The 20,582-nt window shown below is 41.2% G+C and overlaps 1 protein-coding gene and 1 long non-coding RNA gene across 20 annotated transcripts in view; one reads left to right on the top strand and one right to left on the bottom strand.

Annotated features, from left to right (window-relative positions):
• Positions 1–240: 240 nt before the first annotated feature.
• The window catches only part of OSBPL1A (oxysterol binding protein like 1A), a 212,352-nt gene continuing 192,010 nt past the window's right edge, over positions 241–20,582 (bottom strand). For 18 of the 19 annotated variants that reach the window (XM_081563211.1, XM_081563218.1, XM_081563210.1 and 15 more), the window contains 10 exons: positions 20,139–20,273; positions 18,848–18,945; positions 17,583–17,765; positions 13,122–13,229; positions 11,688–11,777; positions 10,458–10,584; positions 7,733–7,849; positions 7,028–7,151; positions 5,950–6,040; positions 241–1,476 (listed from right to left, as the gene is read on the bottom strand). In XM_081563211.1, coding sequence (XP_081419337.1) covers positions 1,374–1,476; positions 5,950–6,040; positions 7,028–7,151; positions 7,733–7,849; positions 10,458–10,584; positions 11,688–11,777; positions 13,122–13,229; positions 17,583–17,765; positions 18,848–18,945; positions 20,139–20,273 — 1,176 coding nt within the window. In that variant the 3' untranslated portion in view covers positions 241–1,373. The remainder of the gene's footprint in view (positions 1,477–5,949; positions 6,041–7,027; positions 7,152–7,732; positions 7,850–10,457; positions 10,585–11,687; positions 11,778–13,121; positions 13,230–17,582; positions 17,766–18,847; positions 18,946–20,138; positions 20,274–20,582) is intronic. The other variant, XM_081563213.1, reaches the window with a different exon arrangement.
• LOC145534902 (uncharacterized) lies at positions 1,253–4,964 on the top strand. The gene is made up of 2 exons (XR_014075060.1): positions 1,253–1,694; positions 3,896–4,964. It is a non-coding gene; the product is annotated as an uncharacterized LOC145534902 (long non-coding RNA).

The following is a 20,582-nucleotide window of genomic DNA, read 5'->3' as shown; positions in this document are numbered from 1 at the left end:
AAAAAAATATTTCCACTCGAGCTGTTTTCTAGCAAGGTTTTCCAGTTGATCATTCCCTATTTGGCATTCACACCAAGTGACTACAATGGCACCTTACTCTTTTATACTGTACTTACCCAGAAGACACTCAATGCGAACTCTAGCACCACAGGGACTTCTTTGTAAGGACACTCTTGACAATTTAGGATCACATGAATTGCAATAATAAGTATATTTGAAAGTTTAAATGAAACCACACTGTTTAGAACATTCTAAAGCCTTTATTAGCATCAGGTAGATTATTTCATTATAACACTTGTTAACTTTGAGACAGCCATTGAAATAACTTATTGGCAGTTACCTAAGGCCCCTAGGAGCAAAATCTCAGTCTGGGGTGGGGTAGATAAATACCATATGATTAATGTACCCCAATTAAAGGGGCAAAGCTACTGTACAGTAGGTCTCCGTACATATCTTTAAGTACACAGGTGCCTTGAAAACCTGAAATGCACAAGACCTCCTTTTATATAGTTTGATATTTATAATACATGAATACAACTGAGTTTCTCTGGTGGCATTTGCCACTGGAAGTTGAAGATTTAAAAAGGTTTGTTATGTAATGATGGTGCCTAAAACCTCTATTTCTATGGTATTTTTGTGAATTGCTAGGTTTTGTACATATTTTCAAACATACAATTCAAACACCTTTTAATTCTAATGACATTAATTATAGAAAATTGTAAAAGTAAATTCAGAGTACTAAAATAAGCAAATGAAATACCTTTTCCAGTTTCGAATTTTCAAATTAGGAATGTCTCTTCTGAACATTCAGGCTTTTTTTTTTCTTTTTAGGGATGGGAGGGGGTAAAATTGAGAGGATTAGTGTAAAGAAAAGCCATCTTTTCAGTGTAGTCTTTACAAAATGACATATACCTTCTCTATATTTGAGCATATAAACCTTGTATAGGAGAATTTTAAACATTTCAAAGTTAAATCTAAAACATTCAAGCATGACAGCATAAAAATATTCAAAATAACTTGATTTGGGTTACTATATAATTCCATAAAGCTAAAGTTACATTTAGGTATAAACCTTCGGTAAATATGGCAACAGCAACCATCAAAAGCATATTTGCCAGCAGTTTCCCATACCGCTGTATAAAATAGTATTCCAAAGAAGCACGACCAGATAGCAGAATTACCTAAGACTTTCATCACTGGTATCACCCTATACCCCACTTCTGTTGGGTGAAGTGCAAGTTATCATGAGAGGGTTTTTCCGTTTTTTTTTTTTGTTTTTTTTAAAGATGAGTAGAAACCAAGGAAGAAAATTTTAAAACATAGGTTTAAGACTTATCTGCAGATGAGTCAAAACACCCCAACTTGTCTACATTTTAATAAATGTCAGGCAAATTGAAGTAGTTTCTGTCCCAGTAGCTGCCTGAATAAAGCCAGTCCTGGGCTCCGCTGTAGGGATTAGGGCCTTGATGGAACCACCTGTTAAGGAGAAGACAAGATTTACAGGGGAAACTGTTTGCAATCACAGGATCCCCAGTGCTTCACCAGCTTGCAGACTCCCCTACTGCAGTGACTCACTTCATTCTGTGAGCTAGAGGTTTCCGAGAAGACTTAAGAAGTGTCTTTAGAGAGCACAACATTGTTTAGTAGAACAACGGGCTTCCTGGGTGGCTCAGTGACAGGGGTTCAATCCCTGGGTCGGGAAGATCCTCTGGAAGAGGAAATGGCAACCCACTCCAGGACAGAGAAGCCTGGTGGGCTACAGTCCGTGGGGGTCGCAAAGAGTCAGATATGACTAAGCATGCACCCAGTTGTGCTCCGGATATGTAAAACAATATTCTGAAATGTGTAATAAGACCACTTGAAACATTTAAGGATTTTCCATGGCATTCAGTAACAGTGTCTAATTGTCCACCACTTACCTCCCAGACTAAAGCAGCTTTTAAGCAACGAGGAATAAGGAATCAGGGTGAGGAGATTTTTACAGTCTACCTACAGTAATAGGAAGGTGCCTGATTCAGAGTAAATCTCCCCACCCCAAAATATTACTTCCATTTTACAAATGAGGAGCTCAATGTCAAAGAAGTTAAATAACTTGCCCAAGCTAGCCATGATATCAAATAAGCCTTTCTAAAGACCATTATTTTCCAAATATACTATGTTACACATAATCCACTGAAATTAATTTGGCCCACATCTTCCTGGGTCTCTCTTTTCTCCACACTAATGTAGATTTAGAGGCTGCATCTAACTTCTAACATCGTTACCTGTCTGATCAAACTCTAGAAAGAGTTGCTCTAATTTTCTTGCCCTTTAAAAAACAATTGACCCATTTCCCATATTCTCAGCTTTCTTGAGGTAATGGAAATGCAAAATTACTTCTTCAAAAGGTTCAAATTTCAATTTGTGTAACATTTTCTAGTAAGATTTAGTTTTTCAGAGTAATATTTATAAAAATAGTTTCATGTCTGTCATTCTTTCCAGATAAATTGCCTCAAAAATATTTAACAATTAGAGTGAGGTTAGATAAATCCCAAGTGGTCCCTATAAACCACTGCTGCTGCTGCTGCTGCTGCTAAGTCGCTTCAGTCGTGTCCGACTCTGTGCGACCTCATAGACGGCAGCCCACCAGGCTCCACCGTCCCTGGGATTCTCCAGGCAAGAACACTGGAGTGGGTTGCCATTTCCTTCTCCAGTGCATGAAAGGGAAAAGTGAAAGTGAAGTTGCTCAGTCGTGTCCGACTCTTAGTGACCCCATGGACTGTAGCCTACCAGGCTCCTCTGTCCATGGGATTTTCCAGGCAAGAGTACTGGAGTGGGTTGCCATTTCCTTCTCCAATAAACCACTGCAGCAACACTGAAAGCTCCGAGACAGAAAACATGCTTCAGATCAGGCTAATTCCTTGAAGGCTAAGAAAGTAAATGCCCACTAGGCCCAAATTTCTAAATTATTACAGAAGTTATTTAGCTTTGGGGACTTTTCCCTAATTAAAAAATTTAAAAGTCAAGTATTAATATCAAATATTTATCAAGATACATGTTTCTCAAGACTTTGGTAACCACGCTGGAAATACTTTAAGGATTTTTCTTTGATCAAAGTCACAGAATTTTTGTCTAAATGAAGCAATTTCACTCCTTTTGGTTTCAAAAGTCCATGCAATAAAAGCACTTTTGTAGTCAGGCTTAACAAAATCCAAGCACTTCAGAAAATCAATCAAATCAAAATCAAGATCATCAAAAATGATTCTAAAAATTAACCAAGCCTCAGGCCTGCACCACAGGACTTCTTCCATACAAAGTGGACAACGGGCAAGTCAAGTGCAAAGAGACTTCACAGGACAGAAGATTCATTCAATAGCAAAGGACTTTTTTGGGTTCCCACATAAGCCACTAAAGGCCATGTCTGCAGGGCCTCCCTATGGGGAGCACTTGTTCTTGGGGAGAACTGGAACACTGCACAAAAGACAATCAGGTTTGAGGATCTGATACTAAGGACTAGTTTCTCTCAATGTCTGGTCTTCTCATTTCCAGCACTCAGGTCTGGAAACCTCTGCTGCTGTCAGCGTATCCCCTCCACAAACCGCAAAGTCCATTCTGTCTTTCCAGTCAAACGCTTTAGGCAAGCACGGGCAAAAGAAGAGGGGGTAGGGGAGATGTCTTTGTTACCTTTTAGTCAATGTTTCTGAGTCTACAGAATCCATGAGTCTATGTCAGTAACGTGTGTTAGTCAATGACTGACGTGTGTGTGTTAGTAGCTCAGTTGTGTCTGACTCTCTGTGATCCCATGGACTGTAGCCCACCAGGCTCCTCTGTCCATGGAATTCTCCAGGCAAGAATGCTGGAGTGGGTAGCCATTCCCTTCTCCAGGGGATCTTCCTGACCCAGGGATCAAACTCAGGTCTCCTGCATTACAAGCAGATTCTTTACCATCTCAGTCACCAGGGAAGCCCCATGTCAGTAATACAACATTCTATAATGTAATCAGTAACATAACATTCTACATAACATAACATTCTAGAACTCTATTAATTCTGCATGATGCTCTTACTGGGGGAAGACATGACTTCACTAACTTTTGTGGCGTCATCACCCACCTTCTCTTCAAAGCCGTGTCTCTCACCAGTCCCCACCACTTCCTCTCCATATAACCCCACTTGCTAAGGTCTCTGGGCTTCTCTTGGAAAACAGGGCAGGATCACAAGCAGCCATTTTCATGTGTAGGAACTGCAGTTTAAAGCCTGAAATATCCCAGAGCCTGAACTTTTTTCAAATGACTGAAACTGATATCAACAGGAAAGCCAGCTTTTAGTGTGGATGAGTTTGGGACAGGTTATAGTAAGTTTCTGGGTGTGATTTCCAAGGACTGGTTTCAACTCTCCCCTGAAAAACACATCCCTTTATAAGCTACACAACCTCTACCCCGACACAAACTGAACTCAGCTGCTCAAAAACACATTATCAGCCAGGAGAAGTCCCGGTCAGCAAACATCCCCTCTTACCCCTAATGGGAAAGGGCTCCAAGCACATATTCTTTTGACCAAGGGTCAGCAGCATCATTTTTAACGTCTGTATATCCATATAAGAACTATGGATGCTAAGAGACAGCAGTGGAAGCAAGCATGTGTAAGCCTCCAAACTGGAGCTCACAAACCTAGCTTCCAGTTTTATTTCCAGGCCACCATAGAGCTGTCCAAAGCTCGTTGCTTTCTGAAAGTAAGACTTCACCCAACAGTAAACATGCTTACTGGACTTTTGCTTACTTGGCACACTTGAAAATGTGGTCAGAAAAATAAAGGAGTTAATTAGAAATACAGCACAAAGTGGGCTTTCTGCAAGAGAGACTAAAAATAATGATAAAAATGTATCAAGTCTTTTCAGAAGGGACTGCAGTAAAGCAGTGTGGTTTTGGTTTTTGTGGCTCTTTCTAATCATCGTCTGCGGGGTGTACTTGTCCTTGAGCAACTCTCTCAAATGAAATACAACCAGCATTTGTTTCTTCACGTACAAGGCGATTTATAGACTAATGGCTTTCCAGAGGTTCCCCGGATACTGCATGTGTGTGGGTGGGAGAAGGTGAACCTCGATGCTCAGCCCTCATCCTACCCCAGCAGCTCCGTGGCCATGTGCTCTGTATTTGCAAATTCTTCATATGTTCACTGGCAAGAAAGATTTTGATGCTAACAAAAAAGTCACAAAACAGCCGGACTTGATGATACCTAAGATCATTCCTAGTTCTAATAAAGGTATAAGGTGCCAAAGGTCTACCAAGTAACATCTACTAAACTGGTTGTGAAATTATGCCCATACTGGCTCTGAAATTTACTTAACAACTTTGAATAATGGGACAATGGTTTCTATTACATAATATAAATGTAAAAAATGTTTTTGTTCTATTCCTGTTTACAAGAGATTCTATTACTCAACACAAGTGACTAAGTAACTCCTGATTCTTTTAAAAAAATTTTCAAAACTTGCAAATTTTACTGCCCAGTTTCTGTTTCTTAATGGAATCCAAGATGTCACTTTAACAAACTGTATTTCCATGATGTGTGTCATGTGTTTGGAAGAGTAAAGGCATTGTCTAAATATCCCTGATACATGATATATGTATAAGAAGAGCGCCTATAATTTACTCAAACAACTCTGAACCTATTTCATACCAAAATCTGTAACTCTACTTTCCCTCTTATAGAAGGGACAAGTGTTTTGCTGGATAAGGGAGAGAGTTTGCTTAACTGACATCGACTTGCGTGAACTGTATAGAAATATTTTAACCTTAATTTCCAAATAGTCCTTTTTTCTTTGCACACATGCAGCCCTTTCAGCTCGAACTTGGTCAAAGGAAAGTACTTTTCTCTCAGGCCTGGGGACAACTCGCAGGGTGCGGTGAGCTCCGCTCTGCGGTCCGTGCATCTGCCAGCCCCCCGCCACCACCACAGCCCCTCAGCGCACCTTGTCTTCCAGCCCTCCTCCGACTTGGACCTGTTCTTGCGGGCCGCTCTCTGCTTCTCCTCGAGTCGCTTTTTTTCTTCACTAGCTTGATCTAGAATCAGCACAGCAGTGAGAAAACAGTTATTGTACAAGTAGAGGCCGCCCGGCACAGCACTTGGCACACTCACTCCATGGAGGCAGGTGTTAGCACAGCCGCCCTTTTATCAGAACACAAGCACCACAGTCATGTCACGTCAAAACTTAACACGGCCCCAAGCCGGTGAGAGGCAATGCTGGCATCCAGGACCTCTCACCTCCTTCCATAGCCTCTGTGTTTACCCAAGGAGCCGGCTTATTCTTAAGGCCTCAGAAGTCATGTTAAAATGCTTCCCTGATGGTCCAGAGGCTCTGCACTCGCAATGCAGGGGGCCCGGATTCAATCCCTGGTCTGGGAACTAGATCCCGTATGCCGCAACTAAAAGATCCCACATGCTGCAACTGAGATCTGGCAAATAAACAAACATGTGCTTTGTCACTTCAGTCGTGCCTGGCTCTGTGCAACCCTGTGGACTGTAGCCCACCAGGCTCCTCTGTCCACGGGATTCTCCAGGCGAGAATACTGGTGTGGGTTGCCATGCCCTCCTCCAGGGGATGGATCTTCCTGACCCAAGGATCAAACCCAAGTCTATGTTTCCTGCACTGACAACGGGCTCTTTACCACTAGCATCACCTGGGAAAAGTGTAGGTTGCTCAGTCATGTCCAACTCTTTATGACTCCATGGACTATAGCCCGCTAGTCTCCTCTGTCCATGGGATCCTCCAGGCAAGAATACTGGAGTGGGTTGCCATTCCCTTCTCCAGGGCATCTTCCTGACCCAAAGATCGAACCCAGGTCTCTTGCATTGGCAGGCAGATTCTTTACCATCTGAGCCACCAGGGATGCCTTGTGCTAACACATAAAATGCTAACATGTAAGATGCTTGTGCAAACATATAAAATGTTAAGCCCTAACAGACTAAAACACAGACAGTGTCTGGGAGTAAGGCAAACCATCCTCCTCAAAGAAATCCATCTTCCCTGGAGCTGCCAGGCGCATTACCTATTTCCCCATTCTCCATGGCTCTGATGTCAGGCCGCAGCCTGCAGTCTGTCTTAGGAATCACACTCTCCATCTCCTTGTCTACTTCATTCAAAACCATTGCAAAGCTAGTAAAATTGTACATCTAAAAAGAAGAAAATGTTCAAATTAACATGTACTGGAGGTTAATGCAGAATGAAACCCTGAGGCTAGAAGATTCGACAGGGATCCCCTGCTCTGTTCTGGGGTGATGATGGCCGGCCTCTCTGCACCCACACATCTCCATGTTTTCACTCGGGTCCATGCCAGCTGTGGGTGTCTGTCTCAAGGAAACCCCCCAGGTGACATTCACCACTATCACCTCCAGGGAGAGCTACAAGTGAAACCAACATTCTCCATTCCACATGAAAAGTCTCACTTGGTAGATCTGGCTGCATCACCATGTACTTAAAGAGAGTCACTCTTACTCCTCAGTAAGTATAGAGGAAGCCCCCCAAAGGCCGGCCCCCGTTATGTATGGAGGAAGCCCCCCAAAGGCCCACCCCAAGGCATCTCGGCCAGACACCAGGAGGTCTGCGCGGCAGCATTGCCAAGTCCCGGGTGGGAAACCACAGAAGGACGACTGAGGAGCAATTCGATGACCTGCCTCTCACCCCCGCCCTCTTCCTGGTTCTGTCCAGGCCGGGTAAAGAGCACCGTCAGATCCAAGTAAACAGGAGGCCTTACCTGGGCTGAGTTCGGAGGCCGCGGGGCTATTCGCCACAGGAGAATGCTCCCGGGAATGACGAACACGCTCTCGGAATCCGGCATTGGCATTTCATCCGACTCCTCAGAAGCGCTCACCTGGAAGAACCAACAGAGGAACAAAACTGAAATGTTTTGAAAAGATTGTACTTACAACCCTGAATATTCACTGGAAGGACTGATGCTGAGGTTGAAGCTCCAATACTTTGGCCAGCTGATGCAAACTGCTGACTTGCCAGAAAAGACCCTGATGCTGGAAAAGACTGAGGGCAAGAGGAGAAGGGGGCGGCAGAGGATGAGATGGTTCAATGGCGTCACCGACTCAATGGACGTGAGTTTGAGCAAACTCCGGGAGACAGTGAAGGACAAGGAAGCCTGGCATGCTGCAGTCCATGGGGTCACAAAGAGTCAAACACGAGTTAGTGACTGACCACCACCACCAACTATTTGTAAAATAAGCAGTTTTCATTGTGCAGCATTAGACTGTAACCCCATGAGTGCCAGGGCACCGTGACTTTCTTATTCTCACATCCTCACCTTTCGACCCAGGCCAGGGAGCCAATAAATGTGGGTCAAGTGACTGAGTCCATGCTGTGAGCTCAGGAGCCTGTGTGGTGTCATTTAGGGGTTATGAGCATTCAAGGCATTACCATCACCACTGTCGTCGTCATGCCTTTACTGTCGTGTTTTAATATTTTTAAAGCTTTTTTTAAAATCCAAAATAAGTCATTTAAGTAGTTCGTGGAACATTATGAGGGCAACAAAAGGTTAAATTCTTGGAGCATTTAACTAAATTTATCAATGACCCACACCAGCAAGGATCCTGAAAGTATTCAATTGAAAGATGTTAGGCTAAAAAAGAAAGCAACTTTTCCACTGGCTGCCCGCTCCCTCCCCTTCCCCAGCAGAGCTATGCCAGCAGCTCTCTGTATATTTAGTCCTTATGTAACAAGCCCATAACGTTTTATATATAAAGAATTTAAGCCTTTGGAAAGTGAAATCATATTCCCAATGTCACTGTTACCAAATCTAGAACTACTGGCTGAGACATGGAACTTTAAAAACAGCAACAAGGAGGGGACGACCCTGGTGACAAGCTTCCCCTGGCATCTGAATATCCTCAAGAGCATCAGAAACCCACGGTGGCGGAGGCCCTGGGAGGCGAGACTAGACACGGTGAGCGTGAGGGTGCCTTCGCCAAGGGGCAAGGCCCTTCCGTCTACAAAGACTGACCAGGGCTTTATGGGATATGAGGGAGATTTTCTGGAATTTCCCCAACGCCTCCTGCTGTAATGAACCCCACTTCTGTACGGGGAGAGCGAGGCTCTGCCTCTTGCAGGCGACACAGCAGGGCAAGGGGAGCCGGGAGCAGAGAGCCAGGCCGTGACACTCAAAGAGGACGGGATCTGAGCTGTCTTCACCCGGAGCCCCTGACCTCTGTCAACTGCTCCGACACGAGGGTGCTGTTACTGTCTCCATTTCACAGACGAGGCACTGAGGCAGAGAGAGGGTAGGGATCTGCCTAAGACCAAACCACTCAGAAGCGGGGGAGGCGGGATTCTAAGCAGAGCTTGTGCTCTGATCTCTGATGCCCGTTACTGGAAAATGACCAGTCCTCCAACGCTTCCTGTCCAAACAGGTGCAACCTCTCTTTAGCTCAGAGTCTGCTGAACAGTCCAGCCTCCCAGGGTCATGCGACGAGAAGCTGTGGCCTCACAAGGGGAGAGTCTAAGGTTGAACTGTCCTGTTAGGAGGAAGCTTCATAAGAGGAGGATGGCCGTCCAGCAACGATTCCCTTAACTGCGATGCTCTCAGCTCCCGGGATCTCAGATACAGAGGAGGGCAATAACACTGCTGTCAGCATGAAAACCCAGGTGATTGTTCTGGGTGTAATTTCAAATATTCAGAAGAGCTCAACTGCTAAGGCACATAAACAGAAAGGAGGGTAACAATATTTGTCTAAGATGAACTCCAACTTTCCAAAGCGATGTGAATTCAACACCGTGTGTATAACTGCATAGCACACACCCATACTCCATGGGAGATTATCCCAAACATTCACTAGCAAGTCAGAGCATCTGTTCATTATTGTATAGCACATGGAACTCTGCTCAATGTTATGTGCCAGCCCTGATGGGAGAGGGGTTTAGGGGAGAACAGATCCATGTATATGCATGGATGAATCCCTTTGCTGCTCACCTGAAACTGTCACACCATTGTTAATAGGCTATATGAAAGTCGCTCAGTCGTGTCTGACTCTGTGACCCCATGGACTGTAGCCTGCCAGGCTCCTCTGTCCACAGGGATTCTCCAGGCCAGAATACTGGAGTGGATAGCTCTTCCCTTCTCCAGAGGGTCTTCCCAACCCAGGGATCGAACCCAGGTCTCCCGCATTGCAGGCAGATTCTTCACTATCTGAGCCACAGGAAAGTCCAAGAATACTGGAGTGGGTAGCCTATTCCTTCTCCAGCGGATTTTCCCGACCCAGGAATCCAACCGGGGTCTCCAACTGGCTTCACCCCAATACAAAATGTTTTTGGTGTTAACAACAGTAACAAAAATAAAATTTAAAAAAAAAAAAAAAAAAAGAAGAAGGTCAAGGAGAAACATCACATGCATGGGCACCAAGTATAAAAGGTAACACTGTGACCCACTAACAGGCCACCATCTAGGGATCCCCTCGATACCATCTTCTGGGATTGTTTACCTGTTTGCTGTTCTTCTTCTCTTCAGTATTTTTCTTATCATTTTTTTTGTAAGCATCAAATGTGGCCGGGTCAACACTGTACAAACATTCTGTCCATTTCCCGTAGAGGGCACAGAGCTTCTTTTTGCTGTCAAGAGAAATAGATGTTGAGCCAACAATTAAACCAGTGTCTTGGTGTAATTGAATATTATCATAAACTGAAAGTATTGGTCACTCAGTCATGTCCAGCTCTTTGCAACCCCATGGACTGTAGCCCACCAGGCTCCATGGAATTCTCCAGGCAATAGTGGAGCGGGTAGCCATGCCCTTCTCCAGGGGATCTTCCAGACCCAAGGATAGAATCTGAGTCTCCTACACTGCAAGAAGATTCTTTACAGTCTGAGCCATCAAGGAAGCCCCTCTTTTCATAAATAAAAATGCTTACACATCAGATTCTTTAAAGAAATAGATATTTCTTGCAGGAGAGTTTTTCAATTTACTGAAATGCTGTTTCCTAGATAATGGCAGGAAACCTAGACAGCATGTTAAAAAGCAGAGACATTACTTTGCTGACAAAGGTCCATCTAGTCAAAGCTATGGTTTTTCCAGTGGTCATGTATGGATGTGAGAGCTGGACTACAAAGTAAGCTGAGCGCAGAAGAATTGATGCTTTTGAACTGTGGTGTTGGAGAAGATTCCTGAGAGTCCCTTGGACTGCAAGGAGATCCAACCAGTCCATCCTAAAGGAAGTCAGTTCCAAATATTCATTGGAAGGACTGATGTTGAAGCTCCAATACTTTGGCCACCTGATGCGAAGATCTGACTCACTGGAAGAGACCCTGATGCTGGGAAAGATTGAAGGCAAGAGGAGGAGGGGACAACAGAGGATGAGACGGTTGGATGGCATCACCGACTCAGTAAGTTTCAGCAAGCTCCAGGAGTTGGTGATGAACAGGGGAGCCTGGTGTGCTGCAGTCCATGGGACCGCAAAGAGGCAGACATGACTGAGCGACTAAACTGAGATAACAACAGTTTTCTTCTTCTTCTCTTTAAAAATTTTTTGGCTGAACCACACAACATGTGGGATCTTAAGTTTCCCAACCAAGGATCGAACCTGTGCTCCCTGCAGTGGAAGCATGCAGTCTTAACCACTGGACCACCAGGGAATTCCCGGTGTTGGCAGATTTTAATAACAACACTTTACTTAGTGAACAACACCTATACTAGTCAACATTTAAAATGAAACTTTACCTTTTATCTTGAATGTAGCCTTCAACTTTGTGTAATTCTTTACCAAAAAGGCCGCACGGCTTAAAATTCAACACGCATTTGTCCCCAGTCCTGTAAAGGAGACAGTGAGCTTGGGTTATTGTTCAACACGGAAGCAGCAGCAGAGAACAGTGACTGTGATAACCTGTCTGGCAACATCTGCTGTTTACTGATTTTCTAACTTACACCAGGCTCCACACAGAGAGTATCATAATTAATCCTTAGTCAGTACTGAACCCACCCCTAGAAAAAGCAAGCAAGGTTCATTAAAAATAAATGACTTGCTGCTATGGAATGAATGTCTGCCTGCCCCCCGTCCCAATTTATATGGTGAAGCCTCGTCATTCACATAAGGCTATTTGGGGGTAATCCGGTCCTAAGGGTGGAACCCTCATGAATGGATGTATGCTCTTTGAATAAGAGACTTTGGGGAGATGATCCCTCCCTCTGCCATGCAAAGATTTGAGAAGATGGCCAACTTCAAACCAGGAAGAGGGCCTTCACCCAGCAATTGGCCATCACCCTGAGCTGGGCCTCCCAAGTCTCCAGAAGCATGAGAAATAAATGTCTGCCCTTGAAGCCACCCGGTCCACCGTGTTCTGTCACCACAGCCCGAGCTGACTAGGATCCGGGCCTAGGGTCACAGCAGGATTTGAATCCACCTCTTTCCAACTCTCCTGTTCCTCCTGTCGCCTGCCCCCATGTGAACAATACAAGTTAAACGGTGTCAGCAAGATGAGCTGAGGGAGGCAGGAATGACAATTCCCTGAGGCTGCGGAAGTTCTGAGTTCACCAGCCTTCCATAATTAGAGACTTAAATATAAACTATTCATTAAGGACTCCCCTGGCGGTCCAGTGGTTCAGAATCCAAGGCAGGGACATGGGTTCGATCCCTGGTCCTGAATATTCCACATGCCATGGGGCAGCTTAGCCTGGGAGCCACAACTACTAAATTCAGTTCATTAAATGGATTGGCTTCTATTTGCCACAGAGTTATACTGCCTGGTTCTTAAGTTGTCATTAGACTCTACTAGAACTTTTTAAAAAATGCATCCATATATATAGAACTTTTAAAAATGCTTTATATATATTTTTGGCCGAGCTGCACAGCCGATAGAATCTAAGTTCCCCAATCAGGGATTGAACCCAGGCCTTCCACAGTGAGAGTGTGGAGTCTTACCCACTGGACTGCCAGGAAATTCCTTGCAATGCAATGCACTTGTTTTTTGGCCACACCACATGGCATGTGGGATCTACATTCCCAGACCAGGGGTCAAACCCACACCCCCTGCATGGAAAGTGCGAAGTCTTAACCACTGGGCCGCCAGGGATGTCCTCTACTAGAACTTTTACAGAAAGACTACCGGACCCCTCTGATGCAAATGAAGCGACAGGGAGGACAATGAACCATCTCACTTGTGGTTTGTGATCTCCACGTTCCCGTACTGCTCGATCCAGAGCTTCCCCACGATGATGTTGTGCACACAGCAGGTAGGATTCGTCCACGTGTACGCTTCATTGTGTCTAGAAAACAAAAAGAAAGCCAAAGCCCAAACAAAGAAGTGAGAAGTGTTACTCTGCTTAAGAAGTGCATCTGCCTCAAGTGCCATGACTCAGAAGGACCCATCAGACTGCTAGAGAGAACTCGACTCTAAGACTATAAAAACTCTGCTGGTGTTAATCCCAGTAAAATAGGTATCATCTGCTTAACTCTTACTGTTTCTTAAAAGGATGCACAAACTTAAAAAACAAACAAACTATGCTTCTACCAAATTCCAAATCAAACTACGTACATAATCATCTTAAGCCTTCAAAAATTTGGTGAAAACATAATAAATTAAATTAGAAGTAGAAAATAAAAATGGTCTCTTTGGTACTTTCCAGCTTGCCAAAGAGAAAACTTGTGTATGTGAATAAGCTTCAATTTTACACATTCTTTGCTTTTGAAAACATTCATTTTACATCTTCACACACTTACGCTTAAATGTATTTTTAATTCACAAGCAGTAAAATTTACTTTTCTTGGTGTTATCTAGTTCTGTGAGCTTCAGTGCATGTGTAGATCATTGTAACTAGTACCACAGCCACAAATTCCATCACACCCTCCATAAATTCACTCATGCTGGCCCTCTATGGTCAAACTGTCCCCCACCCGGAATTCCTAAACAACTCATCTGTTTTCCATTGCAATAGTTTTGCCTTTTCCAGAGTGTCATATATATGGGATAATACAGCATGACACCCTTTGAGATTAGCTTCATTTGTATAATGCATTTTAAATTCTATGTATCAATAATTTGTTCTTAGTTCTGAGTAGTATTCTACTATATGACTGTATCACAGTTTAACTATTTACTCACTGAAGCATGTTGGGTTGCTTTCAGTTCTTGCTGATGATAAGTAACACTCCTATAAAGATCTGGGCACAGGTCTTTGTGAAAATACATCTTTATTTCTCCAGAGTAAGTAGTGCCTACGAGCGGACTGCTCAATCATCTGGTTAACACAAGGTCAACTCTGTAAGAAACAGCCAGACTGTTCTCCAGAGTGGCTCTATTATTTTACCAGATCCCCCAGTAATATATGAGATTTCTGGTTGCTCTGCATCCTAGTCAGCACTAGATACTGTCAGCTCTAAAAATTTTGATTTCAGACATTCTAATAGGTGTGTAGTGGTATCTCATATGGTTTTAATTTTGCATTTCTCTAATGACCGATGCTGCTGAGCATTTTTGCGTGCTCATTTGTCATTCATATATCTCTTTGGTAAAGTATCTGTTCACATCTTTTGTCCAATTTCTTGCTGGGTTGTCTGTTTTACTGTTTAGAGAATGCTTTATATATTCTAGATACAAGTCCTTTGTTGATAAATGATTCACAAATAATGTTTATCCATCTCTAACTTCTCTCTTTGTTAAGAGTGTTTTTCACTGAGCAACAGATTTTTATAAAATCTAATTTATCAATTTTGTCTCTTCTAGATTGTCCTTTGGTATTAATAAGATGTCATTGCATAACACAAAGTCATAAACATTTTTTCCTGTTTTCTTCCAAAAGCTTAAAGCTGTACTTTAGATTTTAGCCTATGATCTATGTTGGGATCATTTTTGCTTAGGGTGTGAGGTATAAGTTGAGGTTTATTTTTTAACACATGCATGTTGAACTGTTCTCACACCATTTGTGGAAAGGACTACCCTTCATTACTGAATAGTGCTTTCACCTTCATGAAAAATCAATTGACCATGTTTCTGTGGGTCAGTTTTTGGATGCTCTTCTCTGTTCCATTGATGTATGTGCCTGTCTTTCTGTCAATACAACAGTCTTGATGACAACAGCTTCACTGTAAAGTCTTAAAATTAGGAGGCAGGAGTCCATCATTCTGTTCTTCCTTTTCAAAACTATTTTGGCTATAGTGTTTCATTTGTCTTTCCATATAAATTTTAGGATCTGTTATCTCTTGATCTACCAAAATTCATCCTAGGACTTTTAAACTTGGATTGTGTTAACACACACAGTTTATAGATCAAGTAAAGGAGAACAAATATATGAATTACATTAAGGATTCCAAGTAGAGTGAGACATGGTAGACTCTCCATTACTCAGATAGTCTTTGATTCCTGTAACCAGGGTTTTACAGATTTCAGGCTGTGGATCCTGTACATATTTTATTATCTTTATTCTGCTATTGAGTCTATCCCGGCTACTACATTTGTTATTGTATTTTTTCAGTACTAAAATTTCCAGAAATACTTCAATTTCTTTGCTTCAATGTCTTTCTATTCATTTTAAGAGCATTCATCTTTATGTCATGGAGTATAGTTATAACAGCTGCTTTAAAATCTTTGATATAAATTTCAATATCTGAGTAATTCTAGGATTAAAGTCTGTTTTTTATTTTTTTCTCCTTCTCCTTCTTTTTCTCATATAAGGAGATCATAGAGTATTTGTCTTTCTCTGACTTATTTCACTTAGCATAATGTCCTTGAGGTCCAACCATATTGTTGCAAGTGGAAAGATTTCATTCTTCTTTATGGCTGAATAATATTCATGTATGTGTGTGTACCACAATTTCACTATCCATTCATCCAATGATGGATACTTGGGTTATTTCCATATCTTGGCTGTTGTGTGCAACAGGTGTATATATATATATATATATATACACCTGTTGCACACAACATTATATATATATATATAATATATTAATATATGTATAATAATGTCATGGGGGTGCAGATATCTTTTTGAGATAATGTTTTTGTTTTCTTTGGCTAAGTATTCCAAAGTGGAATTGCTGGATCATGGTAGTTCTACTTTTAATTTTTTGAGGAACCTGCAAATTGTTTCCCATTGAGACTGAACCAATTTACATCTGCCAACCATGCACAAGGGTTCCCTTTCATTGTGGTTTGATTTGCATTTTCTTGATTAATGATGTACAGTATCTTTTCATTTACCTGTTGATCATCTTGATCATCTGTATGTCTTCTTTGAAAAAAATGTCCATTCAGATCTTCTGCCCATTTTTTAATTACTTTTTTTTCTTTTGCTATTGAGTGGTATGAGTTCTTTATGTATTTTGGATATTAGCCTATATGATTTGCAAGTATTTTGTCCTATTCAGTAGGCTGCATTTTCATTTTGTTGATGGTTTTCTTTACTGTGCAGAAGCTTTTTAATTTGATATAGTCCCACTTGTTTATTTTTGTTTTTATTCTTTTTGGTGTCAGATTCAAAACATCATTGCCAAGACCTATGTCAAGGAGTCTACCACCTATGTTTTCTTCTAGAAGTTTTATGATTTTCAGTCTTATGTTCAAGTTTGTAATCCATTTTGAGTCAATTTTGTGTATAGTATAAAATAGTGGTCCAGTTTCATTCTTTTGCATGTGCCTATCCAATTTCTCCAACACCATTTATAGAGAAGACTGTCATTCCACTGTATATTCTTGCCTTCGTTTAAATTAATTGACCCTACTTTGTTTAAATTAATTGACTTATATTTTGGGCTCTCTACTCTGTTCCATTGATTTATATACCTGTTTTAATGCCAATATCATATATTTTAACTACTGTAGCTTTGTAATACAGTTTGAAATCAGGGAGCATGATGCCTCCAGTTTTGTTCTTCTCTCTCAAGACTGCTTTGCCTATTTGGGGTCTTCTGTGATCCCATACAAACTGCAGCATTGTCTGCTTTAATTTGTGCAAAAAATGTTATTCGAATTTTGATAGAGACTGCACTGAATCTGTATACTGCTTTGGATAGTATGACAGTTTAACGGTACTTTTTCAATCCATGAGCTCAGAATTAACAATTCTACTTATAATTGCATCCAAAAAAAAAAAATACCTAGAAATAAATTTAAGCAAGGAGGTGAAAGACTTGTATATTGAAAATGTTAAGATGGTAATGAACAAAATTGAAGATGACACAATTAAATGGAGAGATATTTCATGGCAATCTTTTTTCTATTGCAAAAAAAGAGAACTTTCAACTTACCTAATGTCTAAGATGTGCCAATGTGATGGTTATTTCAGTATTTCTCAAAGTGAATTCATTGTAAAAGATGATTAAACAAGGTATTATTACCATGATACTGTCATGGAGTGATTAACTCCATTTAATCTTAAAATAGATCTAAACAAACACCACCATCATATATCAAGTTAAACTGTTTACACATACCTAGGCTGATTAACCATGGCTGTTGCCACATTTCTCAAATTCTTTTACATGATGGTAGGAAATTTACCTCTTAAAAAAGCAGCTTTGTTTTCTCCAGCTTTTGAACAACAAGGTCAGGTCTGCGTGTAAGTATATATACTAATGAGTAGGTACACATGGAAAGAGTAAAAGGTATGATTCCAACTCACTCAAGAAGCTCCAACGTGATAGTTCCTTTGGGTTCTGCTTCTACGCTCTTCCCCCAGAACTTCAGTTTGGGATAGATTGAGCCATGAAAGATGAAATCATTGTTTAATCCTTCAGCATGAAATGCACTAATGGGTGGGTGATGGCTGACCTGCTCAGAGATGAGTCTGAAACCAAGGTCATCTCTTAAGATTTATTAAAAAAAAAAAAAAAAAAGGTAGTGTTATAATCATCACAAAATATATACATTATTGTCATTTCAGTTTGAAAGCAATGTTAATATACATACTACCATATGTAAAATATACATCAGAAGCTGCTATATAGCATAGAGGGCTCAGCTTGGTGCTCTGTGATGAGGTGGGAAGGGGGGGTGCGGGGTGAGAGGGAGGCTCAAGAGGAAGGGAATATATGTATACTTATAGCTGATTCATGTTGTTGTACATCAGAAACCAACACAACATTGTAAAGCAACTATGCTCCAATTAAAAATAAATCTTTTTAAAAAGCAATGTTAAAATATTAAGGAAATGGATTTGACAAACTATTCTTTGTTATCATCCTGATGAAAAGGACAATACATGAGAAACTACAAAAATGCATCCCAAACAACTAAAACCAATGTTATTATACATCGAGCTACTTAAACACATTAAAATAAGGAATACCCATGAACTGCAGTGATTTTCATGAACTGACAATACTAGCCATGTAAATTTAAAACTTATCATCCCATTTATACTAAGACAGAAGAATCTAATGTGTCTCCTTTTCAAACATCTAGAGAATAAATGAGATCAAAACTTGTGGATGGAAGAGAAAGATTCAGAAAAACAAAAGCCAAATGAATTCTCTAACTGTGTGTAAAGAAGCAAGCGACAGCAGGCAGACAGTACTGCACCCTTAGATACATTTACTGCCTCTATGCCAACAATCTAAGTTTATGCTAATATATTTTATATGGTTATTTTAAAAAATCTATCCTGTCTAATGGGCTACATAACGAGAAAGGATGATAGCTAATCCTGCAAGATCAGGAATACTGAAATTCTTGTAATTACTTTTGATAATGGTCCACTTTATATATGTTTTCATATTTTTGACAGTCTCTAAAATAACTATCACAGAAACAAACATCAAAATGGTTAACTTTTCTCCAGTCGTACAAAATGTTGGTAAATGCTCAAAAAATAACCATTTTCATTTGAAGAGCGATATAAATCATGCAAATTCAACTATCCATCTGGAATAGTGTGGAAGATCTTACCGAACTAATTCATAAGTCTCTCCCAGAAGTGGGTTGAAAGGCTTTCCGGTGCGTTCCCACTGAGAAGCAACAGCGGAGACAGCAAATGCAGCTACACACTGTGGGGCAGAGCGTTAGCAGAAGTTAAAAATAGCCTCGCTGGCTCCTCATTCTTTCAGGAACTGAAATTTTGCTGAAGACAGCAATTTACAAGATGATTCTGAGGAGTTTAATTATGTTGTATTTTTAACATGGCTTAATAAGCAAACTAATAAGCCAATGTGGATATTCAGAATGAAAATTACTCTGAGTCTCTTCCTATAAGTCATCCCAACTGTGGTTTTTATAATACACTCACAGTGTTACAAATCCTCTCAAGGACTTTAAAAAAACTCTCAAATCGACATTACTTTTAATTTCTTTAAAATTTCTAAAAAGTACATCACCAGATGGTAAAGAATCTGCTTGCAATGCAGGAGGCTCAGGTTTGATCCCTGGATCAAGAAGATCCCCTGGAGAAGGGAATGGCAACCCACTCCAGTATTCTTGTCTGGGAAATCCCATGGACAGAGGAGCCTGGCAGGTTACAGTCCACAGGGTCGCAAAGAGTCAGACATGACTGAGTGCCTAACACTTTCACATCCCTTTTAGGATGGGGTGAAGAGATAAAACAAAGTAAACTGGTATCCAGTCCAATGAGGCTGGGAAAAGCTGCTTTGTAAAGCACATGAAATGTGCTGCTATGTAAAATACATGAAAGGACACAAGACTCTATTTAGAATGCTATTGCTCTGTTGGAAGGAGAACGATGTATCCATCCACTCTCCCTGTGTCTAGTCCATCCATATACATCACATGAATATCTCCCTTCAAAAAAAATTAAGAAGTACAATTCCTTCTTGTCCTTTTTTTTAACCTATAGTAGTATGTGTGTATTTATATACACACATAAGCATACACACACTTATTTACGTGTGTGTGTATATTCATGTCTTCCTAGAAACACTCTGAGAAGTCTGAAAGGCTGAATTGTCTTCTGCCAACACAATGCCACTTTCTAAAACAATGACTCAGAAACAGCTCACCAAACTCAGGTTTGGTTTTGGACCTTTCTGCTTTCTTGCAATCCTCACTGGTCTGAGGAAGGAACACAGATGACACTCCAAACATGCTATGTATCAATAACATTTCCTAATCTCACATTAAACTTAACATGAATTCTGTGCGTGTAGGTTGGGGGCAGAGAGGTAGAGGAAGTAGCAGAGAAGACCTTCCAGAACTTCGGTCTTTCGGAGGGCTTGGTGACACATACCTGCATCCTTTCCACAGGATCAGCAAACGAACTGGCCTTGTGGATGAGGTATGTATGCTCCATATATTCAGTGAGTCGCTGGAGGAAGCTCAAAGGCTCATTAAATATAACTGGCATGGTGATCTTGGAGAGTTCCTAGTGAATAAGAAAATGGAAACTGTGATGTCCAAAATACACAGTAAACCTACATACTGCCATCTCTACATAACATGTTCCTGGCAAGAAAGTCACAGAAAAGAGCAACCCATGAAATTTAATTAGTATCAGTTCAATCTCCTAAATCTTCCCAGACCATCTAACCATGTGGAATATACTGTTCTAGGTCTTGAAGGAAATACAAAGACTACCCAGACGTTCTTCCTTGGCTTCGAGGAGCTTGCAGTCTACTAGTGATCAGTGAGATGACGACTGTTAATAAGTCTGCCTCAGATGAGAATTAGCAAA

The sequence above is a fragment of the Giraffa tippelskirchi genome, chromosome 14, assembly GCF_054371585.1.
Source record: "Giraffa tippelskirchi isolate mGirTip1 chromosome 14, T2T-mGirTip1v1.2.pri, whole genome shotgun sequence".
In the NCBI taxonomy this organism is placed as follows: domain Eukaryota; kingdom Metazoa; phylum Chordata; class Mammalia; order Artiodactyla; family Giraffidae; genus Giraffa; species Giraffa tippelskirchi.
The sequence above is the reverse complement of the archived record's forward strand: the minus strand, read 5'-3'. Positions and strand labels throughout refer to the sequence as shown.